A 19,934-nucleotide genomic window follows, 5' to 3' on the forward strand; every position below is an offset into this window, starting at 1 on the left:
TATGTTGACATGGACCCTGAATAGTGTAACATGTTCGCTCGCCGTGCTTCAGGCTTGGTTCCTCGCTACGCTCGGCGCACTGTTACATTCTCTATGCCGACCCTGATGTTGAAGTGAGATCAAGTCGGTTAAAAATATAAATGATGAAAAACGCATGTTGACCTTTTATCATGTTGATCATTTTAAAGTCAATCTTTGGATGTTTTGTCAATCAGTGCATGTCAGCCTTTTTTATTTGTGTCAACCTACTGCATGTTGACCAAGACACTGTTGACCTAATGACCGAATATCACTCACAGATGTGACTGCCCTGGTGCAAAATCTGAATTTATAATAATGATGATGATGATGATGATGATGATGATGATGATGATGATGATGATGATGATGAAAATTGGAATCTGCTTTTGATTGGTTGAATGTGAACCCCTCCCAGTTATGCAAATGCTATAGCAGTATGGCATCTTTTTTGCATTATTTCAGTAATATCTGAGCCCTATGCCAGGGAGAGCATTGCAAACCCCCCAATAACCCCCCCCCCCCAGTTGTTTTTTATGTCAAACAGTGGTAGTAACCCTTACATGTTATTCTACACAGAAGTATTGCCCCTTACACCACACAGTAGTAGTGCTGCTTTCACCACACAGTAGTAGTGCTTCTTTCACCACATAGTAGTAGTGCTGCTTTCACCACATAATAGTAGTGCTGCTTTCACCACGTAGTAGTAGTGCTGCTTTCACCACATAGTAGTAGTGCTGCTTTCACCAAATAGTAGTAATGCTTCTTTCACCACATAGTAGTAGTGCTTCTTTCACCACATAGTAGTAGTGCTGCTTTCACCACACAGTAGTAGTGCTGCTTTCACCACACAGTAGTAGTGCTTCTTTCACCACATAGTAGTAGTGCTGCTTTCACCACACAGTAGTAGTGCTGCTTTCACCACACAGTAGTAGTGCTTCTTTCACCACACAGTAGTAATGCTGCTTTCACCACACAGTAGTAGTGCTGCTTTCACCACATAGTAGCAGTGCTGCTTTCACCACACAGTAGTAGTACTCTTTAAATCACACAGTAGTAGTGCCCCTTATGCCAGACAGCAGTAGCACCGCTTACACCACACAGCAGTAGTGCCCCTTACACCAGACAGTAGTAGTGCCTCTTACACCACCACAGTAGTGGTGTCCTTTTCACATTATGCTAAACAGTAGTAGTGCCCCTTACATGTTATGCTGCACAGCAGTAGTGCCTCTTACATGTTATGCTGCACATCAGTAGTGCCTCTTACATGTTATGCTGCACAATAGTAGTGCCCCTTTACACCACACAGAAGTAATGCCCCTTGCACAATATGCCCACAATAGTAGCATTCCTTAAACATTATGGCACACAGCAGTAGTGCCCCTCGCACATTATGCCATACAATAGTAGTGCCCTTATCACATTATGCCACACAGTGTTAGTGCCCTTTATACATTCAGCCACGCAGTAGGGATTGGTTACTATGGGCAACATCACCTTTTTTTTTTTTTTTTTTTTCATTTTTAGAAGCTTTCATAAACCCATGGTGTATGTGCCACTACTGCTGTGTCCAGTTTGATTAGCGACAGACCAACCCTAAAGCCCCAATGTTCATCATTTTGCTTCTAGGTTGAGAATGTATACACAACTGAAAATGAGTTTGCAACAGCTCCGGTATGCACCTCTGTTCAATGCTTGGCAGCAGCTTCACTTACTAACATTAGCAATCTAAGATATTTTTTTAAAGCTGCAATCATTTCGAAGGCAAATCCAAATTGGTGATGTTTTTTAACATTTTTTTTATTATTATGTTTGTGATTAATTGGAAATAACTAGTGATAACTATGGAATTATTTGTTTTAGGGCTCCATAAACATGGCGGAGCTGGAGAATGGGGTCCAACTAGGCCTATGTGACTGCAATGACTCCAATCTGACTGGCACGGGCACGCCATCTGCTGGTAACTCAAGATCCTTCCTCTTACTTTACAAACATTTCTGTTTCATTTTAGAGACTGTGCTCTTAGGTAACATTTATCTTATGATGATGGGGGATTATTGCTGTATTAACGAGCAAGCAATTTTACTGTAAAAATGTCTCCATTTTCTCGTATATGTTCATATCCCCCTCGGACAGTTTGCAATTTGTACTTTGCTCCCGGTATAGAAGATAAGAGACATTATCGGGATTTTATAGCCAACTGCGTCTAGGATCCAATTTTCCTCAGTTCTTTCTTGAGAGAAAAAAACCTTGCTCTTGTGTAATTAGTTGTGAATGCTAATGATGTGCTGTTATTGTTGTATTAAATGACCTTGAAATTGTGAATCATTACTTCTTAGTATTTAGAATGGAGCCCGAGACGGGCAAAGTGGTCAGGGGGCTAAAAACTGTCTCATGTAAATTGTCTGCATTTATTAATGATCATTGTGTTTGTTTGCCGGTTGGCTTGTGCTAGCAATTCATCCAGCCAAAATCAGGGCGGAGATATTGCCTAACTGGAACACGCAGGATTTCTAATGTACAAATACCCAATTATATTTCATTTAGGTCCAAACTTGGAAGCTGAAACTATTCTTGTCAAATTTCAATTTTACTGGCCCGGTTCAACGACCTTCATGTTTGTGCTCTATGACACTTACGTTGATAACTTGGTTTGTAGTCTTAAACGGTCACGGCCAGGGCCGGCTTTACCATTAGGCAGGTGCCTAAGGCGCCAAGGCCTGGGGGGCACCGCCGAGTCTGCCTATCACAAAATGAATGATGTCTATGATGAAGACATCCTTGTTGTACTCAGTGCAGGTGGTAGTTGTGGACCTTCTAAGAGATGCCATGCTACGCGGTCCAGCGGCGGTGGCAGCAGTGCTGCGGAAATAGATGGAAAAATGGTGGTTTTTCCAGAGATCTGCGTATGCACAGTCAAGTCTGAGAGGTTTGGTGCTCATTCAGAACCCACTGTTACTTTTGGAATAGAGGAGGGGGACCAGCCGGAGTAGGATGCACATTGGCCCCCTCCTCTCTTATAATGCCCCTGGGGTAGTGAGATGGATTTTTTTTTGGGGTGGTAGGTGCCGCCTATAGGCACGTGCCTAGTGGGAAATCCGGCCCTGCCTTCTAGAAGATAAAAGATAGTATCTGATTGGCTTCCCATAGCAACATCCCATCTGTAATAGAACTCTCTCTCTCATCTTAGTAAATTTCCCCCAATGTATTATGTTGTTGGCCGGAGAGCTCTATAGCAACCCATGAGGGCTGGGGCCGTTGGAAGACATGGGGGGGGGGATCTGATGAGGTCCCTCCATGGTACATTTGTGGAATACTTAATATAGGTGGGTATCCCCCAAAAAGGGCTGTATATCAATCCCTGTCATCACTGTCTCATTAGCATCCCTCTTCCCATAGATAATCCATAGACCTAAATCACTTGACTCACTTCTCCCATTAATCGCTCCACTTCCAGAAATCACACTACCCCCCGTAATCCATCACACCCCCCTCAGCATCATACTGCACATCACATCTATCTGCAGCAGTCATACCCTCTGTACAGGAGCCGGCAATTCCTTAGCCCAATAAATCTCTACTTCCATCTTCCCATACATCCCTATAGTAATATATTCAGTACTTCATTTCTGCCTTGTATGTGACTGGACTGGCCCCTGGGGGAGATGTACTAAGCCTTGAAAAGTGATAAAATGGAGAGTGATAAAGCACCAACCAATCAGCTCCTACCTGTCATTTTTTTTCAAACACAGCCTGTGACATGGCAGCTAGCAGCTGATTGGCTGGTGGTTTATCACTCTCCATTTTATCACTTTTTAAGCTTAGTACATCTGGCCCTCTGTGAGGTAAATTTACTAAGCTCGAATGGCTACGAATGAGCCATTTATTAGCCGGTAATTTACTAAGCACCAAAATCGGGTGATTTTACTCAAATATGTTGGAAAATCCCAGTAGAACACACAAGAATGAACCAATAGATCATCGACCAAACTCGGCAGCCAAACACGAATCACCATCAGAAAATACGAATCCTGAGAACATGACAGCTTAGTAAATAGGCTGCTTGTTCTCACATAAAACAGACACGATCCCGTTCCTAACCGGCGAGTTGCTACTCTGCCGATCCATCCGAGCTTAGTAAACTTACTACTCCGCTCCAGTTTTTCCCAAGTCCGTTATTGAGTGTGAGTCTGATTTTACTAGCCTGGTAGTAAGTATCACCTATAGATGGAGACCCTCTCATTGAGGCTGGGGCTGTCGTTCGAATCACCAACCTCCACCATCTGCCGTCGGAAGGGGCTGGCACAGACGCTAGCGTTCCCCATTCCGACTGAGCTTTTCGCCGGTCCCCGTCGGTTGCCCCTGCCCCCCCAACGCTGCCCATTTACCTGTAGCGGAGACAGGCAGGGTTTCCACCCCCGAGTTACTGGGACGTGAGTGCGTGTGAGACGCTCGCGTGTCCCAGTCTGCTGAACTTCCTCTCAGCCAGAGCTCGCCAGTGGGGACATTCTGGCGAGTGCTGGGGCTACATGAGAAGGGCAACATCTGTAGTTGTGTCTGTAGCTCTGTCCTCTTATATTGTGCCTTACTGCTGGGTCACGATGGCAGGTGGACAGCACAGCATCTGTTCTGGGCCTGGAATGAGTATTATGCCCCAGCCCCTCAGTCCGGCTCGTCTATAAATGAGGCAATTTCTGCAAACCCTTCTGAGCAGGAGGCACTTCTATTTCTGCCAGATCTGATACCACACGTATAAAGGCTGTGGGACTGGCACGTCAGGTTCATTTAACAGGGTTTATACATGAGGCGAGGTAGGAAGCACAGTTTAAGTCTTTTACCTGGCACAACTCTAATAAAAATTCATCTCTGTTCCAGAAGCTCTCGCTGCTTTCTACCGATAGAAATCTAAAGTATAGTACAAAGGCTGGCCAGGGGGAGGTAGCTTCAAAGGAGCAGGTCTTCAAAAGGATCAGATGTAGTAAATACCACCATGTCTGATGTGCTTGGCACTGTGCACTGAAGTGGTCAGCCGCTGTGAGACCTGGGCAAAAGGGGGGGGGGGTAATTGTCATGTATGCAGAGGTAACAATTCAGGAATATCAAATGTATCCTCTTAAGGCCAGTCCTATTTGTCAACACTATTTTTAATCTTTTGTAGTATAATGGGATATGGGTAAAAACCGGACTAGGACAAGACCCCCTGACCGCCGGACCGGACATCGAAATCTGCAGTCCGGAGCTTGTAGTGTCCGGTCCGGGGGATGTCCTGTCCGGGTGTGTCCTGTCCGGGTGGCTGTCTGTGACACCTGTCACCAGGGAGTGGAGGAGCGGGAGAATAAAGCCTCCCTGTATGGTCCGGCCATGTGGCAAAAAGCGGACAGTCCGGACCACATGGGGAGGCAGTAATCTCCCCTTCCCCATGTCCCTGGTGATAGCTATCACAGGGACACCCCCCCCAGAAAGACACCCCCGGATCAGACAGTACAAGCTCCGGACTGCAGATTTTGATGTCCGGTCCGGGGTCTAGTCCGGGTCCGGTTTTTACACAGTCCCGTATAATGTGACAAGGGGTAACTAGAACTCTGTGGACTGTGGTCTCTGTAGCAAAATCTTGAAAGTGCCCCTCCCAGTTGGTGCCACTACAAAGCCCGGTAGCATTCCTCCCAACTGTCCTGACTACAGCGGGACAGTCCCACTATTTGGATACTGTTGGTGGTGGTGGTGGGGGGGGGGGGGGGACAGGAGATCACCACTGCTCTGCAAGCGCACATCATCTCTTCAGTGCAGGAAGGGGGCTGGGGCTGCCCAGCTGCTTGGGGAGTGCTGGTCATGCCCCCCAAAATCCCCCCTTCTGGTCGAGGCCACACCCACTGACCCGGTATCCCCACCTCCTTTTTGGACCGTCAGGTTCCAATTTAGAGATGAGGGAAGTTGAGTGGAGTGAGAGATAAAGAGAGTATCAGCGGGACAGAGAAATAAAGAGAGAGTGGAGCGAGGGAAGAGAGAGAAAGAGATGGGGGGTATAGATTGACAGACTGATAAGGGGGCGGGCATAGATGGGCAGAGCACTATACAGGGGCATAGACGGACAGGCAGGTGGGCTGACTGTGTGGGGCGGGGAGGGGAGGGGGCTCGCCACACATTGCTGCTACTGGAGATATGCTTTTGGGGCTCTCCCCAACAATCGACTCTGGGCAGTGATCTTATGCAAGGGGACAGGGGAGCTACACCTGGGTGTCACTCTCCGAGAGTGTCACCAATGTGTCAACTCCTCAGTGACAGATGCACTGTGACCATTACATGCAGCAACCGGCTCCTGTCTAGGGTGACCAACTCATCCCTTTAATCCGGGACACATATTAATTACACAGGTTCTGTAGCAGTTTAAAACCAGGTGAAATGGAGTCTTCAAGTGTGGCAGTTTAAAACCAGGTGAAAGCCAGCCACAGAACCTGTGTAAATAATATGTGTCCCGGATTAAAGGGATGAGTTGGTAGCCCTACTCCTGTCACAGTATAATACCCCTTTCACATCGCACTTTTAAAACGGTAAATTGCCGATTTTTTTTTTCATTTTAAAACGTTTAAGCCTGCACTGTGAATGCACCAGAGACGATTTACCGTTTAAAGTTAACTGGTATTTCGAACCGTGTAAAAAGCAGAGTCCTACACGGTTCCTTGCCGTTTTTTGAGCAATGTGAATGTGTACAATGTGTCTGAAACAGTATTTCAGGCAAACAACACAAGCTCCCCTTTAAAATGACAGGCAATGTTGACACTCTGGCTTGAAACGTGTTCGGGTTGAAACGGTTTGACTGCTATGTTGAATGAGACTTAACCGGTATTTAAAACGGTAATCTGCGGCAATGTTAAGGCTCTGACCCGTTTTAATTACCGTTTTAAAATACCGGTTTTTAAAACGTGTCGGCGATGTGAAAGGGGTATTATAAGAGACGGCACTGCAGACTTCAGACCTTGTCCTGCTCAGTGATAGAAACAGCGTCCACCCTGTGAGGCCACGCCCCCTACCAGCAAGGTCACATCCCTGCTCTCAAGGCCAGACCCCTTTTCTACCGGAGCAGCACGCACTACACTCCAGGGACACACTGATGGTGGCCCGGTATCGCTGCATTTGGCACTACTAAATACTAATTTAAAAAATGTAAACAGCGCAGTGGGATTGCCTGCTGGAGTCCCTGGGCATTCTGTGGGGCCATCTCTAACCAGTTTCGGACCTGAACTGACATGGGACACACCGATCACTGGGTACGGATATAAGGATATCCATGCTTGAGCCCAAATGGTTACTTCAAATTGACTGAAGCACTAATTAAATCACCTTTGCTCAAGCACCAGAACACTGCTCCGCCACAATAGTCACATGACCCTTGGGATTTTGAAGACCCCGCTAGAGGTCACCCTTTTCATGTGTCACCCTTTTCCATGTCAAATGTTTGATTGTGTCAACTTTTAGCCAGTGTTGACTTAGTGTGTCAACCTTTTGGTGTTGTCTTATTGACATCAGCTATCCTTCGATCCATACCCTTTGATGTTAGCTTTCAAACATTTTTTTGTTATGACTGTAAACCTTCCATTAGCTAGAGACAGATCTATACAGGAAGGATGAGGAAGAAGAGAAATGATTGGAGGAGAGCAGTTACAGAGAAGTGAGGAACAGAAGAACGCACAATGGGCTGTGATCAATTATTCTGTCACAAGTGCAGCGAGGGATCAATTCAGAGCTCCCCAAGACAATGGGAATATGGAAAGTAACAAATAATTGTGATGCGCTGTTATTAGACTGACACTCAGTGCCAGACCATAGCTACTATGTAACCCAGCCTGCGCCACAGAGACCCTGCAAAGCCTTCGTCACCTTCATCTTTGAAAAATGGATTTTCCAGCAATGTAACACGGCCCAACACAAAGCGCAGTAATGTCAACTAAATAAAGGGCAAAAATGGATTCAAGTTATAAAGTGTAACCCTGAGTGCCAAGGGAATTTGTCATAGTAGGTGTGATATTTCCCAAGCAAACATTTGTTTTCCTCATAATGACCTTATATATATATATATATATATATATATATATATATATGCTACCTTATATAGGAAATCTAATCTTTTTTTACACAACATTTTTTATTTGAATTTATATAACAAATGTGGGCGACGCTGGAATTTTTAGCAGATATTTTGCGCATATCTCAGAGATGTTGGCTCTCCAAGGGTTAATTTTTTTTTGGGTAGGCTGCAGTTGTTACTATGGCCGCATTGTGGCCCTGGACAAAGTAATGCACTTGGGCCCCTACACACCCATTAAGGGGAATAAATGAAAAAGATTCACAACGTACCTCTTCTGTGGTCATGCACCATGGGCCTGATTCAGACCTGATCGCACATGCTGCTGTGTGCTGGGCAGCAGTGTGGCCGGGGCTGTGCTTAAAGTGCTATGTTTTCTGTATTTTATTTTAAGGGTGCATGGCCATGCCTCCTGCAAGTACTTGGGCCCAGCTTGGCTCTACTGCAGTGCAGCGTGGTTTCACACAATTTGATTGATATCAAAGCTGGATCAGGCTCATTGTTCTAATTAGTGGAAGACAGCGCAATAGCTATTGTTCTTGTCTATTTAATGGGCTCAGAGGTGGACAAAGAAGTCACCAAGGCTGCATGTATTGGTGGTTACCCTTCTGTGACTATGCAAATAGTGTACACATTGATGGTTACCATCGGTGGTATAATGTCAAGTGGGCACAATAATCACAAATGCAACGGATGATCATCATTGGTTTCACCAACCAATAGTCATCCCTGTTCTTACACTGACTGACCTTTGGGCCAATCAGAACTTGGGTACCAGGGGTGGAGCTATGCTCCGTGTCCTGACACCTTCTAGAACAGAAAATAAAACCGAACCATTGGGTGATTCTGCACCATCAATGGTGGTAAACCATCTGGTTCTCTACTGTCGATGGCAAAAGTATTTACCATCGGACACAGAGGCGGAACTAGCGAGTTGTGGGCCCAGGTGCAAAAATATGCTTTGGGCTCCCCCACTGCAGAACCGATTAGACTTTATGCTGCACACTCTAATGCCCTTTACACATTGCCGCACACTGTATTACCTATTACACATTATGACGCACACCATAATGCACATTACACATTGTTGCCCACCGTAATTCCCATTACACATTTTTGCACACTGTATTGCCTATTAACATTATGCCACACACCGTAATGCCCGTTACATTATGCCACACATGTAATTCCCATTACATTTTATGCCCCCAGTAATGTTTACACATAATTCCCCCCAGTAGTTCCCCTTAAACATTGCTCACATTAGTGCCACATAAGATGGGAGGAGAGAGCTCACCTGTGTGGTGTGTGCTCAGCTCCTCTGCTGCTGAGTGGCTCATACAATCCTTGATGGTCATTTGAAATATGGCACAGGGTAGTGAGCCAATTGGAGCTGGCGGTCCGGCAGAGGTCCGCTAACTGCGGCTTCCGGTCCGTGAGCTCTGATAGGCTGGTGGGCAGGAGCCATATTTCAAATGTTTGTCAGTGCTGGTTGGAGCCCCTCAGCAGCAAAGGAGCTGAGAGTACACCACACAGAGCCATGGCGATGGGCAGTGAGTGGCCATGTGCTGCCCAGTGGCGTAACTATAGCTCCGCAGCCCCCGCGGTGGCGGGGAGGCGCAGAGCAAGTTTGGGGGGGGCTATAGTTACCCGCTGCTGTCTGCGGTACCTGCCTGCCGTGCCGTGACTGCCGTCACAGTCCCGTCTCTCCTAGCGCTGGCTCCTGCTTCTATAATGAAAACGGACACTTAGAAAATGGCTGCCCCCATACTGCAGACAGTTTTCTGTCTGCAGTATGGGGGCAGCCATTTTCTAAGAGTCACGTTTCATTATTAGCAGCAGGAGCCAGCGCTACGGGACCGTGACGGCACGGCAGGCAGGTACCGCAGACAGCAGCGGGTGGGCAGGTATGGGCATGGGGGGGGGGGCTGACGAGGGGAGGGGGAGTGGGGGCGAATTTTTTTTAGCAGCGGGGGGGCGCATAATAAGTAGCTACGCCACTGGTGCTGCTCCCCCCCCCCCTCCCAGGACCCAGCACTCTAGGCTGCAGCCTGCCTGATCATCCTATTGGTATATCAGGCCCTGGTCCCCTCACTGTAGTATAATTATTATATATCAGCCCCCTCCCTGTAGTATAATCAACAGCCCCCACCTTGTAGTTGTATTAATATTATCAGCCCCCTCCCCCATAGTATTATTAATATTAACAGACCCCATGTCCTCTCTAATTAAAATTTCTGCCACCACCCCCCCCCCCCCCCTTTATATACTTTATTATATATACTTACAGATAGCACCAGGCAGACCACTGACCGTACACTACACAGCAGCCAGCCACCATCAAAAGCAGCTCCAGGACCCAGAGTGATTACAGGCAGGGGCAGTGAGAGGATACAGACCCTGCTGAACCACGCAGCTGGCGGAGCAGGGAGGATGCAGCATGGGACCACAGGGCCTGCATATGCCCGCCAACCAGCTCGGACTCATCTCCTAGCATCAGCAGGCACCAGCAGCAGTGTGAAGACACACAGGGCTCCCTTCCTCTGACATGTAACAGCGGGGATCGGGCGGCTCTCAGCACAGCAATCCGCAGCAGCAGCTCCAGATCCCCGTGCGCACCCTTGTCAGCAATCCGCGGCAGCAGCTCCAGATCCCCGTGCGCACCCACATCAGCATCTGCGGCAATCAGTCTCAGATGCTGTTGTGGGTGCACCTGGCATGAGATCTGCTGCCGCGGATTGCTGAAGTGGGTGCGCACGGGGATCTGGAGCTGCTGCGGATTGCTGATTGCTGTGCAGAGAGCCGCCCGATCCCCGCTGTTACATGTCAGAGGAAGGGCACTGCTGCTGGCGCCTGCTTACGCTAGAAGACGCGTTTCCCCCTGCGGGCCCCCGCACCCACGCTGCCGAAATGTATGTAAAAAAAAAATGGAAATGACAGCATGCGGTGCAGGCGACACGGGCCCCATGAATTCCTTGGGCCCCGGTGCACTCCATTGTCTGCACCGGCAGTAGTTCCGCCCCTGATCGGACATAAACCATCAAGGCTTTGAAATCATCAATGGTCAATAACCATCACTACACATGACAGAAGGCAGGCCTAGAGGAAGAACTGAAGACCTGCATCCTGTCCACTCCCACTCATAAAAATGTTTCTGAGGATAAATTTCCCCACAAGACACCCTCACATTGGCTATAGACAGGGCTGCCATCAGAAATTTTGGGGCCTGGGACTGACAAAATCCCGGGCCGCCCCGACACCCTCTGTCAGAGCAGCGGGGCCCGGGACTCAAGTACCCCCAGACCCCCCCTGTCGGCGGCCCTGGCTATAGACATGCACTGGCATATTTATAATGGGTGCATTGTGAGCGGTATCCACGGGCCCCCTGGGATCTAGGGGGCCTACATCACAGCCATTTTTTCAATACTTACCCTCAGTGATCCCTTGTTGGCAGCAACAACACTGCAGAAATCACTGGTAAAATGGCGCTGGGCCATTTTCCCAGCACTTTGTGCATATTATGTAGACTCTGGGACAGCGCGAGGGTTCTCTAGTGGCCCTGGTGCCCAGAGTGTGGGGCATAGTTTATTTATTTATTAACAATTTCGGTACTCTTTACCTAGAACGGCGCCCGCGATCAGAATCGCGGGCGTCGGGGGTAAAAAATCGCGGTAATCGCGGGCATCGCGGGTAAATCGCGGGTACATCAAAATCGGGTACCCGCGATTACCGCGATTTTCCCATAGGGAACAATGTTAAAAAGCCTGATTGACCGCGATTTTACTGTAAAATGCCTCAATGCCCGCGATTTTCCCATAGGAATCAATGTTAAATGGGCTACAGAGCCCAAATAGCCCCAATTAACCCTTAAATGTCCCCCCAATTTTTGTACGCCACCCCACGATCCACGCCAACCCGAAGCGTGGCGAGCGCAGCGAGCCCGCGAGGGGCGGCGGTACGCGTCCTCCGACCTTTTCATGCCCTACTATCCACGTCGGCGTGGAGTTGAGAATAGAATAGTGTGGCGAGCGCAGCGAGCCAGCGAGCCCGAAGCGTGGCGAGCGCAGCGAGCCCCGCGAGGGGACGCGGATACCTTCACAGGTAAACGCGTCCCTTCGCGGGCTTCACAGGTGTCCGCGTCGCCACGGACACCTGTGAAGTCCGCGAGGGGACGCGTATAACTGTGAAGGTATCCGCGTCCCCTCGCGGGCCTCGCTGCGCTCGCCACGCTTCGGGCTCGGTGGCTCGCTGCGCTCGCCACACTATTCTATTCTCAACTCCACGCCGACGTGGATAGTAGGGCATGAAAAGGTCGGAGGACGCGTACCGCCGCCCCTCGCGGGCTCGCTGCGCTCGCCACGCTTCGGGTTGGCGTGGATTGTGGGGTGGCGTACAAAAATTGGGGGGACATTTAAGGGTTAATTGGGGCTATTTGGGCTCTGTAGCCCATTTAACATTGATTCCTATGGGAAAATCGCGGGCATTGAGGCATTGAATGCAAAATCGCGGTCAATTAGGCTTTTTAACATTGTTCCCTATGGGAAAATCGCGGTGATCGCGGGCATCGCGTCGCGGCCGTTTATGTGCTGCCCGCGATGTCGCGATCACCGCGATGGGCGCCGTTCTAGGTAAAGAGTACCACAATTTCTATTTGCCCTCCTTTGATACCACACATTGGGGGGGGGGGGGGGGGGGGGGGCAGGGACAAGGATGAAGTCCTGCCCCCACCCCCACACAAAATCCACAATACATGGGTCTGTGGAAGGGGATTCGCGTCATTTTGGTCCCTCCCTCTCCTGCGAGTTAAATTGGTGGCTCCAGGGGGTGCAGGGGCTCTGGGCACATGCGGGAGGCCGGGAGTGGGAACCGATTTTCAGGAACCTTCCTGCCATTTCGGGAGGGTAGGCAAGTATGGTTTACAACACTACTGACTAGACAGGAGGGGGCTAGACAGGAGGGGGCCTCCTCATCTCTACAAGCCCCCTGTGAACATTCAAACGAGTAGCTTCCATCTAGTACCAGCAGCTCTCTAATCTCAGAGCCTTGGGTTGTTAGTTAAGTAGAGAATAAAGGGAACCATTGGCAGAACATTCTGATTAACCCATTCACTGCCACTAGGGGCGCAGTTTTGCATCGTGACGTTCCGGATGTTCACAGCTGAGAGTGATAGGATAGCAAACAGGAGGATTTGCATTGATTTGTACGGCGTTCCGCAGGGCATAGATTAAACCTCAGGACATGGATTTTAGTGTTTCTAAAGAGATCGTGAACACATTCTACACACATCCGATAATCACGTTACTGGCATTGATGTGTGGGGCATGTTATGTTGCCTGGGAATTGGGCTTAAACAGGATTGGAGTTAATTATTTTTTTATGGGTCATAAAAAAAAGATGACAGTATAATTGTGCGTTCACAATAAAAAGAGCAGTAAAAAATTATTTCCTGAAATTTAATTTAATTTAACACTAATAACGTTATTATTTTTATTATTATTAACAGGTTGTTATATAGCACAGCAAATTCGGTTGCTCTTTACAATTGGCAGGGCAGTAGAGAGCCTGGTTGGGCCCAGGTACTTGTCTGTGGGCGTGGCCTAATCGCAGGCAGTGTGTCATGCACGCTTAGAGTAAATATAGAGAGAACAGCACTTTAAGCACCTCCCCGGCCACACTGCAGCCCGGCACCCAGCAGCATGTGATGGGTTCCTTCAGACCTGGGCCCAGGTAATTAGTACCCCCACCCCCCTCATCTCTGACAATTGGAAACAGTGATAAAACAAACTGGGTAGTTACAGACATCTTTTTGCAGCATACATCCCTTTAAAACAGATTCCCAAACTAAGTCCTCAAGGCAACTTTTCACCCGATTCCGACCGATCGGGACAAGAAATCGGGCGAACAGTGCCCAAATCGTATGTGCCTAACCTTTATTTCCGATCCAATGCGCAGTCCTATGCACATCGGATCGGATCTGGTGAGGACAAGTGCTGCACATAAGATTTATCGGATCTCGTAGGATCTGGCAGCACTTGCTGGTGGTCTCACACAGATGGAGCCAGCTCCATGTCTGCAGCGGCCGGCTCCCACCAGGGGCGTGCGCGCATGAGACGCCCGTGGCAACGGAGCTTGCCACTGGTCCCTGCCGCCTCCCCCGCGGTGGCTGCCAGTCCACCTCGCCGCCCGACCCCATACCTCCCAACAGTTCCAATTACCACGGGAATGTCCCGGTTTTCTGGGACATTCCCACATCCCTCCCGCGGCCGGCAGTGTCCCGCGGCGAGAGGGGGGTGGGGTTGTTGGGAGTCCCCCTGTCGGCTGCTGAGCAGCAGGGAATAAACGCAGGGAGAGCTGCGAATATAGGCCACGCCCCTTTAATTAGGCCACGCACCCAAAATTTTCTGTCCCTCCCCCGTCCCTTTCTAAGTTGGGAGGTATGCGACCCCCCCCGAATTGGGCAGCGTCTCCCTGAAGCTGTCCCCTTATCATTCCTGGTATATACTAAAGTGACAGCTGGTTATTCTCCTGCTCACAGCCACATAGCTTCAGAACCTCATTTTTATTGCATATTACAATTGTGCGGGCAGATAAATTTTGGATTTTTTAATACTAACTCCGTTGCCATGGCAACTAATGCATCCTGCCCAGGGCATGCCGAGATCCTGCTAGCGTGGTCGGAGAGGGGAAGAGGAAACGCTGCCAGTCCAGAACGGAGAAATTAATTATGGACTTCACACCACGCAGACAACATTACTTCACGCCACATCAAAGCCAGCAAGGTGTTTGCAAACTGTGAATCATTTTTAGAACATAGTCTGCTATTAATCTGATCAGCCAGAAACACATTTCCATAGGGAGAGATTAGGGAATATACGACCAGGCGGCTACAGAAATCTGCAATAGTTGAACTAGAAATTAGACAGAAAATGTCGGACTGAAGTTTTTCGGTGACGCGCTGATGTCCTGGCTGCATGCTCATACTGGCTGGTCAGCTGACAAAATGGCCGCCCCTGCTGTACTATGGCAGGAGTCCTGCTGTTCTGTTGTTAAAGACATTTGGGAAATTGGACTCTGTGTCAGATGCCAGATAGTAGGTTTTTTGGTGAGCAGAAGGGGACTGATTATCTCCTCTGGTGCAATGGTGGCATGTTTCAGTGTGATGTTACCCCATTACATGGCCACACATCCTTATCCCGTGCATGTCACTGGGACAGAAATGGCCACCAATGAGCCTTGTCCTGAATTGTAGTAATGCCATACTTGCCTATTTTTGAAAACTAGTTTCAGTGAGATTATAGTTGGTAATAGAATTTTGCACCGCGTTCCATTGAGGGGGCGTGTCATGCTCCTCACAGATTGTGAACATGGCACCTAGAAGCGTGGCTGTGTACTGCTACATCTGAGAGGAATCTTGTAAAATGACTTATATACAAATGTAGATGATCCCCACAGCAGTTAGTAACAGCTACTATACTTGGTAAAGTGCTGGGAAATGGTGCTGATGATTCAATGTAAATGTATCTGTCTCTCATTCCTTTTTTCCCAAAAATTTTTGCAGTATAATGTTGGCTAGGTGACATGAGGGAGATTGCTAGACTAATGAGGGAGAGAGGGAGATTGCTGCTATGTCAGGGAGTCTCCTGCAGAATGCAGGAGGGGAGGTAACTATGATGTAACAGTGTAATGTGGGCTAGGTGACATGAGGGAGATTGGTAAACTAATGAGGGAGAGAGGGAGATTGCTGTTATTTGAGGGAGTCTCCTGCAGAATGCAGGAGGGGAGTTAACTATGATGTAACAGTGTAATGTGGGCTAGGTGACCAGGTATTTTGACTAGACAGTTAGAAGGTTAGCCGAATTCCCGGGAACATTTTCTGGGATTTCAACCCTACTAGCTAGCAGGGTTGCTCCCTCGACCAGCACAGGTTCCTGGTTGGTGTGAAAGATACTTACCCGGGCATCGGGGTCCGGCCAGCAGATGGCCAGCAGCGGGTGGTGGGTGGGTGGTCCAAACTGCGGGGATCTGGGCAGCTGTGGCTGGGTGCTTGTTGTGCTATTTGCCAGGCAACGGGGCAGGAAGCGCTGCTGAATTTGAAAAGACTGGCCGGACGCTCTTAGCCAATCAGCGCCAGGCCAGTCTTTTCAATGCTTTCAAATCCAGTCTGGACGCCTCTGCCCCCCTCATACCAGAAAATGAAGGGACAAGGGTGGTGTGAAAGGGGCCAACCCGGGAATGTCCCTGCTTGATCCAAGGACCATTTTCCTGGGTAAGTCCCTGTATTTTCTGGTGTGAAAGAGGAATGAGACAAAATCGCTTAGTCAAAATTGTCCATTAGCCAATATCTCACGTGCAGCCCTTAAGAAGTACATTTACTAAACCTTCTTAAAATGAAGAAGTGATGTTGCCCACAGCAACCAATCAGATTCTGTCTATCATTTTATCAGATACAATGGAGAAATGACAGACTGAATCTGAGTGGTTGCTATGGACAACATCACTTCGTTCCATATATTGGGCCAGATGTACAACAACATCAGTCTTCAAAAAAGTGATAAAATGGAGATTGATAAACAACCAACCAATCAGCTACTAACTGCCATGTCATAGGCTGGGTTTGAAAAATGACAGGAGCTGATTGGCTGGATGTTTATCACTCTCAATTTGATCACTTTTTGAAGCTTGATACATTTGGCCCTTAGAAGTTTTAGGGCGGGATTTATCAATACTCGCATTTCTGTAGTGAAGTGGAGTCCTTTTTTTCGTGCTGTTTTCGCAGGCTTTTTGCAGAGTTTTCCGCGTTATGTATGATTTTTCCCCTTGTTTCTTAGGTCTGCGGTAATGCAGACCTCCGTCGGAATCTTTTCGTTTTTTTTTTTTTTGTGCACATGCGCAGATGCGTCCTGCTGCTGGCTGGGTTTCCCCGGCTCGCAGCGCTCAGCTTTTGTTTGACTTGCTGGCGAACTGCAGTTGTGACATTTCAATTATTAAAGTATAATGTATTTTTACAGTGTGTTATTTACCTTATGAAAAAAGGTTGTGCTGTGGGATGTATTTTACTTGTATGGGAGGCAAGATTGGTTCTTTTTTGGAAGGTGTGAGGCACAGATCATCAGGGCTAGGCAAGAGGCAGTGTGCCTCACACCTCACTGCCTCTTGCCTAGCCCTGATGATCTGTGCCTCACACCTTCCAAAAAAGAACCAATCTTGCCTCCCATTCAAGTAAAATACATCCCACAGCACAACCTTTTTTCATAAGGTAAATAACACACTGTAAAAATACATTATACTTTAATAATTGAAATGTCACAACTGCAGTTCGCCAGCAATATAAGGCGAATTATATGGAAGAGAAGCTGAGCGCTGCGAGTGTTAATACATCACACAGCGCTTCAGCTACAATGCTGTCCAATGGGAGGATGTTTCGCGCCGGAAACTCCGCGATACTTCAACCCGGCGGAGTTTTTTCAACAACAGAAAACGAAAACTTTATTAATACATCAGGCGAACAAGTGACGAACCCGAAAACGGGATGTCAACGCCACGGTAAGCGTTGATACAACCCGCCATTAGTATATTTACCCCTAACTGTCTCATTGCGTGTATGCGAATATTGTAATTCTGGCGCAAGAAGTCCGTCTGTTTTGCACAAGTGGCCATCATTAAGGGCCAGCGAACACGTCTCCAGCTATGAGCATGGGGATAATCTGATTATATGCAGGGTGGCCTAGCCCTGGGAATTTAACCGGTACAAAGACTTTCATTAGATGAACAATCAATAGTGACTCCGGCAATAATGATATATGCCTACAGTGCCTAATTGGGTTTTATTGAAAACCACTGCCAAGCATTTATAATTATTTGGATGAAAACAATGTAGGCATTTTCATTAACTCTATTACCTATATATATTTGTTACCAAGAGACATTCGTTGTCGATATTCTATTAAGCAGGAATTACCCTGTGAGCAGTGCTGCAAGTTTTCTTACAGATACTCTGTGAGTGCAAAGGGGTGTGTCCGCAAATATGGGTGTGGTCATGTGCCATGAGTCAAAGGTTATAGGTCACAGTTGGCACTCTGGAGGCCAAATTGGTTAACCACTTCATGGGGACTTTGTCCAAACTGCTTACAGCATAGCTGCCTACCCTCCTGCATTCTGCAGGAGACTCCCTGAAATAGCAGCAATCTCCCTCTCTCCCTCATTAGTCTAGCAAGCTCCCTTATTTCACCTAGACCACATTAGACTGTTACATCATAGTTACCTCCCCTCCTGCATTCTGCAGGAGACTCCCTGACATAGCCACAATCTCCCTCTCTCCCTCATTAGTCTAGCAATCTCCCTCATGTCACCTAGCCCACATTACACTGTTACATCAATTTTGGTACTTGTGTATTTTGGCGGCGCCCCCGATGTCCGTCGTACGACGAACAGATCGCATCGCATCGCATGCCATGCACCCGATGGCATACGATGCGATGCGATTTTGACCCCCTATACGACCAAAAATCATATAAGCACCCTAAAGGGTGCTTTTGAGCACCCAAATGGGTGCTTACAATGTTAAATGCACCCCCACGCCACCCCCCCACTATAAACGTTAACCCGAAGCGTGGCGAGCGCAGCGAGCCCGCGAGGGGCGGCGGTACGCGTCCTACGACCTTTTCATACCCCCACTATCCACGTTGGCGTGGAGTTGAGAATAGAATAGTGTGGCGAGCGCAGCGAGCCACCGAGCCCGAAGCGTGGCGAGCGCAGCGAGCCCCGCGAGGAGACGCGGATACCTTCACAGGTAAACGCGTCCCTTCGCGGGCTTCACAGGTATCCGCGTCCCCTCGCGGGGCTCGCCACGCTTCGGGCTCGCTGCGCTCGCCACACTATTCTATTCTCAACTCCACGCCGACGTGGGGGTATGAAAAGGTCGTAGGACGCGTACCGCCGCCCCTCGCGGGCTCGCTGCGCTCGCCACGCTTCGGGTTCACGTTTATAGTGAGGGGGTGGCGTGGGGGTGCATTTAACATTGTAAGCACCCATTTGGGTGCTTAACATTGTATAAGCACCCATTAGGGTGCTTATACAATGTTTAATCGCATTGCATCGCATCGTATGGCATTGTATGCCATGTACAATGGCATACAATTTCAAAATTGTATGCCATCGTGCACTATCGTACGATATCGCGTCGCATCGCATACCATCGTATGCGTTATGGTATGCAATGCGATGGGCACCGCCAAAATACACAAGTACCTCAATTTTTTTTAAACTCAATCTTTATTTATTTGTTTTTCACCCTTTCCCCTTTTTTCTCCTTTAAAAAAGGGGTATCACAGATTGGCGACATACATTGAAATGAGAATCATACATACTTTTGACATTGCTCAATACCCTGATCCCTTTTTTTTTTTTACATACATCTTTATTTATATTTTGAGGTGCTGTGTCCTCACAACGGTCACCCTGTAAGGAAAGTAATAGCCGGGAAAAATACAGATACTGTGTTGCTTTTCACTTATCCCCTTATAGTTTATATACCAGTAAGTTTCTAAATCACCTAGTGATATGTAATTTTAATTGAACTTATTCTACCCGTGCTTGTCTTATATTGTATACTTCTAATCCTTAAGGCTAAGGACTTTTACATACCCCCCGGGCATACTAATATAGTCATGCATGTCGCCATTACATGAAATACCCCCCCCCCCCCCCCCCAAGGTTACCTGGTCCCTGTCTTATACCTAGTGTTTCCAATTGTGTTATTATGTCCTATTTTTCTAGCTCTGTTGCTCTCTATTGTCTAATCTAAACAGTTAGTATCCTTGTCTAACGTCCATCTATC

General features: G+C 48.1%; 1 protein-coding gene across 1 annotated transcript in view; it reads left to right on the forward strand.

The window, feature by feature from the left end:
- Window positions 1-19,934, forward strand: part of LOC146020023 (melanin-concentrating hormone receptor 1-like) — a 51,406-nt gene that overhangs the window by 7,297 nt on the left and 24,175 nt on the right. Inside the window, exon 2 of the mRNA XM_083152773.1 lies at window positions 1,882-1,978. Within this exon, the coding sequence (XP_083008899.1) occupies window positions 1,894-1,978 (85 nt within the window). The 5' untranslated portion in view covers window positions 1,882-1,893. The remainder of the gene's footprint in view (window positions 1-1,881; window positions 1,979-19,934) is intronic.

This window comes from Crinia signifera, chromosome 7, assembly GCF_055691185.1.
Source record: "Crinia signifera chromosome 7, ASM5569118v1, whole genome shotgun sequence".
Classification (NCBI taxonomy): domain Eukaryota; kingdom Metazoa; phylum Chordata; class Amphibia; order Anura; family Myobatrachidae; genus Crinia; species Crinia signifera.